The sequence below is a fragment of the Pan paniscus genome, chromosome 3 (assembly GCF_029289425.2).
Source record: "Pan paniscus chromosome 3, NHGRI_mPanPan1-v2.0_pri, whole genome shotgun sequence".
In the NCBI taxonomy this organism is placed as follows: domain Eukaryota; kingdom Metazoa; phylum Chordata; class Mammalia; order Primates; family Hominidae; genus Pan; species Pan paniscus.
In genome coordinates, this window is record NC_073252.2 from 16213262 (window position 1) to 16221962 (window position 8701).

General features: G+C 45.0%; 1 protein-coding gene across 1 annotated transcript; it reads right to left on the reverse strand.

Moving 5' to 3' along the window:
• Positions 1-2285: 2285 nt before the first annotated feature.
• On the reverse strand, positions 2286-5184 carry FGFBP1 (fibroblast growth factor binding protein 1). The gene is made up of 2 exons (XM_008952139.5): positions 4964-5184; positions 2286-3361 (listed from the first exon to the last, which is right to left on the reverse strand). The coding sequence occupies exon 2, from the start codon at positions 3339-3341 to the stop codon at positions 2637-2639; it is 705 nt and encodes a 234-aa protein (XP_008950387.3). The 5' UTR covers positions 3342-3361; positions 4964-5184; the 3' UTR covers positions 2286-2636.
• Positions 5185-8701: the final 3517 nt, after the last annotated feature.

An 8701-nucleotide genomic window follows, 5' to 3' on the forward strand; every position in this document is an offset into this window, starting at 1 on the left:
CAGTCTCCTGCTGTGGACTTTAAGTGGTCAGTGGTGTTGAACAACTATTATCTAACTATTGGCATAGTATTAAGAGATTCAGAGATATTGACCAATGTCAGTGTTTCAGGACCCTTAATAATGGGTGGGTTTCATGATTCCATTGTCAAGATGAGCTCATTTCTGCTCAGAAGATTAAATAATTGGCCCTGAGACTGGTTATCTATCAGCAGAAGCAAACTTTGTGCTGAGATCCAGGTCACTCTTCCATGGTAGAGGCAAAACTCCTTCCAGTTCTGCCAGTGACCAGAGGCCAGGAGTGAACTCAAACCAGCAACTGCGGGCCTGGAGGAGTTTAAGGAGGCTTTGGGTCTGTTCTCCAATGTTCTTGCCAACCCATAACAAACCTGATGACTGTTGAGTGACTCCTGGAGGAGATTATTAGTCTTTTTCTATCTCAGGGCTATGTTATATATGTGGAGGAGGGGGCCACAGGGCTGAGAACCTGTGTAGACCTTAAGGGAAAATATCCTTTCTTTGCTGTGGCTTGAAGGAGATTGGGGAGGGTCTGGAATGTTGCTTCAGTGCTCTTGGAGTTGGTGATAAGGTTCACAGGTCAGGCCCCAGGCCCCATCCTACAATGACCCCACCCTCTTGGACATTTCTCTAACATGCCAAGCATGATCCCTGTCGTGGGAATGGGAGTGCCATGAACACAGGGATTTCTTTTTTCTCTTTCCTTCATTGCTATTTCTCACCTATGGTAGAGTTCCTGGCAAAAAGAAGGGACAAATAGGATTGAATAAATAGATTAACCATGATTTCAGGGCATATGTTCTGACTGGTCCCTCTGTTTGGAACATTCTTACCCAGGAGAGTTTCCTGGCTAAAAAGAGATTCCTCTTTTTAGGTCTAAGCTCAAAAGTAACCTCCACAGAGATGCTTTTCCTCTCCACCCCATCTAAAGCTCATTACCCTCGATCACTTTATCCCCTTCCCTTGCTTTAATAGTCTTCTCTATCATGTATCATGTATCATGAGCTCATCATCACTTTTCCCACTGTTCCATGAGGGCAGAACACTCGTCTCTTGTACATCCATTGCTGTATCTCTGGCACCTGGAACACAATCTGGCGTGAGTCATTGCTCTGTAAGTTATGTGTTGAGTGAGTGAGTGAATGAATAAATCCACTATCCATGGGAAAAGCTTGGAACAGTGCTTGCTCATAGCAGGTAAGAGATAAGTGTTCGTTTTATTGATGATCATGTTGACATCCAAATGTCACTCTGAGGCTGTGGCACTGTGGATTGGCCTCTGACATCCTCAGTGTGCATCCCAGTAGGTTGGTGAATGTAAAAGGTTTTCCTTCCACCCCACCTGCCATTCCTCCCTGCCACCATCAGACATGCTAAAGAACAGTGCTTTCATCAGCTTCTGCTCCTCCTTTCCCTGGTTGTGGAATTGTGACAAGGCATTGGAGACAGTTCATCCTCTCTCCCCCACTCTTAAAATACAACTTTCAGATCCTTCATACTAACATATAAATGAATAATGGCAGTCTCATCCCTGCATCCCATCCGATCCCAGACACCTGACCTCTCCCAGAATCTGAAACTTCCCATCTATTCACTTTCACTCATGTTATCAAATGCCTAAAGTGCCTCCACTTTGCCCCATTTTATTCCTACAGATACTCTTTCCAAAATCCAGCTCCACTATTCCCTCCCCTGTTACACTCAAGCCCAGATCTTACAGCAGTTTCTGCCTCCTCTCTCTGGTTTTCCTTGTAGCCCTCTCCCCCTCCTTCCTTTACAGCCCTTATCTTGGGCCACTGTACTTAACTAGGCCTTTCTTCTCCAAGAATGAAGAATGAAGAAATGAAACTCATTTCTTCTCCAGAAATGAGCTTTGCAAGGCTGGGGTCCTTCAGGTGGGGGAGGGAATGGGCAGCTCTGACATGAATCAGTAGCGGAGGTTCCTCAACCCTGTAGACTCAGCTGTCAGAGCTCCTGGGTTCCAATCCTACCGGCCCTCTTACCATCTATGAGTCCCTGACAAATGATTTAATCACACTATATACCAGGTGTCCCACCTGAAAACAGGGATCCTAGTTATTATACTTCAATAAGCACCAAACACCACTGACCAATGGATATAATTATAAAGAAGGATTCAGGAAAGAGATAACTTGGGAAGGGTGGGGAACTGGAAGTTCCTATTTAGATTGTTTTTCCACTGATATATGGGGACTAGTTAATGAGTTTATTTGGGACCAGACACAGAGAAACCAAGCAATGTTTGAATGTATTTCTGAAAAACACCCAGAGTTTTATTACCATTAATTCAGCAGAAAGTTCGTTGCACTGAAATTATCACTCTGGCTCATTCAGCTCAAAGACTCTTCACTGCTCAAACACATAGCTGTGTGGGCCATGGAAATATATGCTGCAGCAAACAGCCTCTGAACATCACATCCAAGAAAAATAGGGCAAATTCCAAAAGACAAAAGCAAAAATTACAAAACCTGTTTAAATATTTCGTTACAGTCACTTAGCACAAAAGTTCATATTTTGGGGGGACTGTAGAGAGCTTTATAGTATACAGAGGGACTTACGACATGACATCTCTTAAAGGAACCCGTTCTCTTTTGACCTCATTAGCATGACGTGTCCTGCACTATGCTCAGGAAGAATGTGCAGAGAGAGCTCCAAGTCTCTCCACAAAACTCCAGGGCAGTCTTCCTCTGGTTTGCCATATCTGGGTCCTCCACACACTCGGGAGCTTTGGTGGCCATGGTCTGGGTCACTGCTAGGCTAGAGGGGGTGGTCTCTTTGTCCTTGATATGCTCCCTGGGGGACATCTCTGTTTTCTCCTTCCTGGGCTTTGTGTTCCCAAATAGAGTGGAGCTGACTAGCTTAAGACTGGATTCTGGAAAATCCTTTCTGCACACTCTGGTTTTCACAGCTGTCTTGGAATATCTACAGATGTCTTTCTGTGAGCGCAGATTCCGGGCAACTTGTTTCCAATAGACTCTCTCATCCTTGAGCTTTAGGCATGAGGTTGGATTGCCAGCAAAGACACAGGAAAATTCATGGTCCAATCGAGTGCACTCAACCTTGAGAGAGATGCCCTCCTCCTGCTCAGTAGCAGCCCATCTGCAGTTGGCTTGGTCTTTGGTGACAAACTTGCCTTTGTTCCCTGGCCTGCTTTTCTGCTTAATCTGGGTGTTGCCCAGAGTGTCCTTTTGTTCTGAGACCACTTTGCTGTGAAGTCCATTCTTCACATTTTTTTTCCCCTCCACCAGGAGCACCTGAGCAGCCAGTAGGAGGAAGGAGAGCAGGGTGAGGCTACGGATCCTCATGGCTGCAGCTGGGCGTTCACCTGTTTGACAAAAGGCAAGTGAGTCAGTGGCAGGCAGCAGTTCAGCTGTGCAGGACTACACGCTGGCCTCCCCCTACCCTGACAGGTGCCTACCTGATTTCAGAGTAGACCAAGAACGCTTCTGGCTACTGGAGTCACTAGACAAACAGCCTGTCTACTCACATTTCCACTTGACTTGAGTCTTGAGTGTCACAAAACTACCACTCTTTGGAGCCTCACGAACTCTCATTTATCATTTATTCACTCATTAACTCCTGCATCTGCTCACTCCTCACTCTTTCATTCACTCATTCAACAAGCATTTACTGAGCACCTACTATATGCCCCCCACCAGACTAGGTGTTGAAGAAATCACCATGATTGAGAAAGCCTCAGATTTGAAAGAGCTTAGAGACCACTCTTTGGGAGAATTTAAATAGCATTGATCAGGGAATCTATCCCGTCATCTCTGTTTCTGATCTGAAACAAGTTACTGCTCCAAACTTTCTTCCAGCTCCAAAGGGCTGGATTTCTATCTCATGACTCCATAGGGACACAGATGCCCAAAATGAGAAAAGACGTGACAGATGCCCAAAATGAGAAAGGACGTGGTAAGCATCATGAAAGGTGATGTTGACCCAGAGTTGAACATGCCTGGGGTTTGGGTGGGGTGGGTGGGGTTGTGGGGGTGGGGGAGCTTTTTGTGGGGAAGTAAGAGTTTAAGGAAAGGTGTGAGGTGGGGTGGTTGTCTGATTTGCCTAGGCAAAGTGAATCAGGGTGGAGAGAGGTGAATTTCAACCAGATAGTTCTCACTACAAGATCGAAGACAAGGATCATGAGAAATCATTGAATCAATAGGATGAACACCAACGTCACACTGAACTGCATGGATCTGATCATGTGTACAATAAAAACCCATGCTTAACAGAAGAAGAGAAGTCAATTTCTATATGACACCTCCTGTGTGCTAAGTACCGGTCTAGGGTTTGATTCCCACCTTGTGAAATCCACACAAGAGCTCTTCCAGGTAGCTATTAATATGTCATCCCAGGTGACAGCTCTGACTCTTAAGGCTCAGACAGGTAAGTAAATTGCTCAGGATCTCATAGTGGGCAAGTTCAAAGCTGGTATGGGTAGCCAGATCAATCTCCTTATTCCTTTCTGTCACCCCTGGTTGATCACTTTTTGCTTTTCACATTTACTCTGCCCTTTAAAAACATTGCCAAAGAATAAGAAAAACAACTATGAGCAATGACAATTTGGTTTGATATAACACATAATGATAAGATGATTTGTATTATTTGTGCTCCATTTAAAACAAAACACAGAATTTTTTATAAAAAGAGGCAGACCCAGGAAATGGTCCTGATCTGATTTCTACCCTAGAAGTTGGCCATCTTCTAGGGTTAAGGAGGAGAAAGACAATCACAAAAGGGCAGAGAACAGCAATAAATGGTGAAGAGGAGACTGGATATGCCAGAAAAACACCCAGTCATTTCTCACAGCCCTGGGGCTCAGCCCCCACCTGCCCATGATGGAATGCAGGCCCAAGAAACTCCAGGCCCTTGGTGGAGTGAGAAGTGGCAGCAGGTAATAAAGCTGTTAAAGGAGCAAGGCTCTTACCTTGTTCTGAGCACACAGATCCAGTGCAATCCCAGGCGGTGGGAGTGAATTGCAGGCTGCAGCTGTCTCAGGTAGAGTGCAAGGGGGGTAGACTATTCAACAGGAGCCAGGCTGACTGGGTTTTTATAACACTCACTGGGTTTTTACAACACTGTGGCACGTTACTCACAGCTCCTCCCAGCCACGCCCCTCCGAGGGAGCCGGTTCCTGCAGGGAAAGTGCTGGATGTAATCCAGTGAAAAGGGGGGTTACCTGCACGCCATCAAACGCTTCCTCTAGGCCCTTCCCTGTCCACCCTGTGGCCAGGATAGGAGGACAACTCAGCCTCACAATGACCCTCCTTGATGGGGAGAGGACCCCAGCAGTGATGTCTATGGAGGAGTAAAATAACTATAATGACATGATCCGAGCTGCCAAACTACTGAGCCCATTTTACCTGAGTTCTCCTTTTCCCTCATCACATCCGCTCTAGTAGGGAGTGCAATGATTCCTCCCCTTTTACAAAAGCAGGAATTGGTTCTGGAGATATGTAATAGCTTGTCCAAGTTCACAGAGGCAGGAAAAGGAAGATCTCAAAATTAAATGTGAGATTCTCTACATCCATGGTCTGATCTCTTCCTGCCTGCCACTCTCAATAAATCTTTGTTGAATGGGTGACTGAAGTTGCCGAAGTTTTCTTAGTGTCTGAGTTCCTTTTTCCATCTGAAGTTACTACATAAGCAGAGGATACCCTAATTCTAGAGGCAGAGAAATTTACATTAAAAATTCCCTCTTTTTTATCAGGGAATTCTACCAGGCTCTGAGAGGCTGGTAAAGAGGGAATTTTTAATATAAGATTACTGTTGTAAATACTTACCTTCAGGTCTCATTCAGAGAGCTCAGGCTGCCCTGCCTGCTACAGGCACAGTCCCACACCAGAATGACCCAGGTGGAATCCTGGTCACAGCATGTGTTTAGCTGAGTGCTATGCCCAAACCACTTAGCCTCTCCCATCATCCATTTGCAGTGTGCTGACAATAACAACGTCTCCTTTATAGCTGCATACTAAATTTTTACTGGGCTAAGCTGTTATCATAAAGTGGAGCAGAATCGTTTTGCCTCATGATAGGGTCTTAAGTTCTATACTTTGAAAACAGACATTTGTTATTTACATATGCAGCATTTAAAAAGAAACTCACTTCTACAGGGAAGATGTGGCTCTCATTATATATTATCACCACACCTTTCATAGATTTTCAGAAGAAGAAATTGTTCACTTTTCCTTAATTCAGCCATAAGAAAACTATTGTTTAGTGTGATATTAAATGGCAACTGACTTTTGGGTTTGAGATAAGGCAATAGGGAGTGATGGGGACTATGGCAAACTAGAGAGTCTCTGCCTCCATAGAGGTCAACACTCATCTCCAATTGACTGAGAAAATGCAGGGATTAGGCTCAGTATTGTCACACTGTCTGATTTTTAAAGTGACATCCCCAAATCCAGATGTGTTTATATGAAATTGGTTGGCACCTAATTAAAATTTTCTAAAAATAAAGCTGTAGCTCAACACTATGCAGGCCAAAACTTGTAACTGTGTTTGGATTTTATGAACGATCCACCTGTTTGAGAATTCCATGGTCATAGCTATAGATATTGACCGATTTACTCAGAGGCTCAGTCTCTGCATGAATCTGTCGGAAGCAGCCATTTCTGAAGCCGTGTGCCTCTCTCCTAAAATTGCCTCACCCAGGGGTCCGTCCTCACTATCCTCACAAACACCCCGCTGAGGCCCTGACCTCCACGAACAGGCTCTCTCATGCGGTATTTTGGAGGATTATTTGGACATAGGCAAGGCAAAGCTGCTTTGCTCAACAAGGGGAGTCTCCTACAAAATGGAAAATTCTACTTGATCCTTGGGAGGCAGGCAGATTCTTTCTGGAGGCAGATTGCAGTTGGAACACAAAACATATTTACAAGGAAACATGCGGACTCCGGGGTCTTTCTGGGAAGTGCTTCTCTGAGCTTTGACAGGTAACACTGCACATTCCTCACTGGCTCCTTGTGGCCCTTCCCCTTCCTGTGACTCCCATCCCAGCGTCTGCTTTGCTCTTTCCCTTCTAGACTCAGCAGCACAGCATCAGAGCAGGCTGTGGGGCAGTCACCTCCTTGGCTCATCCTGCCATTCCAACCTCATTTCCAGGTACTCACACGCAGACACATAAATACACATACACACTGACACACATACAAAGACACACACACACACTGACACACCCAAACACACACAAACACACTCAAAGACACCACACTCATAGACACACAGAGACACACACATACTGACACATAGACACATTCACACACATACTCATAGGCGCACACACACAGAATCACACACAGTGACACTGACACACACACAGAGACAGACACACACACACATGCACACACACACTGCAATCTGGCCACACTGAAACCCTGTCCCACCATTTGCAGACACTCTGTGCCCACACCCACTTCCTGCCTTTGCCTCTGCTGTTCCCTGCACTTGGGATCCCCTTCCCTTCCTTCTCTGCCTGGCACACACCGCCTCATCCTTCAAGGCCAGGCTCCAATGCGAGCCCCTCTCTGTTGGTGTCATTGGCTCCTGACGCCCTGCATGCCACCCACATCTTTATGAATGTCCACGGGGAGAAATACACACTTCCTCCAACGAGCTTACAGCGTGCCAGGCACTGTGCTAAGGCTATTTCCCAAGCTTTCTTCACATCTCCATGAACTCAGGAAATGATGTCCTTTTCCAGTGGCTCTGGGGAGACTGCAGAGGACATGGAGCCCCAGCCACGCAGTGCATAGCAGGTTCCAGTAACTTCAGGCCCCTCCACCTCCCCATGCTCCCAGCACTGAGGGGCTCTGTAACTCTTGGGGATGAGTACATAAAGGCCCATTTCACAAGAACCCCAGGAAGAAAGTCGGCCCAGGTCCTCATGGGACAGATGTGGAGGCAAGGCTTAGGGGGACTAAGCACAGTGTCTGACACACAATTAGAGAAGAATTGTCTGGAGGCCGCTGCTATTATTCTAAACACAAATGAGGCAATGTACGCATACATTGATAAATTGTGGAATTCTCCTGTCTTTGCCCCTTCATACTTTCCCTTTAAATTTTTTTTAAAGTTTTAGAATATTTTAGGTTTACAAAGAATTGCAAAGATAGTTATCATTCCAATTCTCACCTGGGTTCCCTATTTACCTGTTACATTACTATGGTACGTTTGTCACAACTAACACATATTGATACATTATTGTCAATTGAAGTCCATACTTTATTCAGACTTGCTTAGGATTTACCTGTTGTTCTAGTTTTTATTATTATTATTATTATTATTATTATTATTGGCAGACTTTATTTTTTAGAGTAGTTTTATGCTCATAGCACAATTGAGTGGAAAGTATCAAAAGTCCCATGTACCCCTCCCCACACGCAGGCACAGTCTCCCCCACCTTCAACATCATGAACCAGGGTAGTACATTTGCTGTAAGTAATAAACCTACATTAACATGTCATTATCACCCAATGTCCATCATTTCCATTAGGTTCACTCTAAGTGCTGTACATTCTTTGGGTTTTGAGAAATGTATAATGACATGCATAATATCAATTAACTAAGAAAGGTATAATGACAGTACCCACCACTATGGTATCATACAGAATAGTTTAGCTGCCCTAAAAATTCTCTGTGTTCTGCCTACTTACCACTCCAT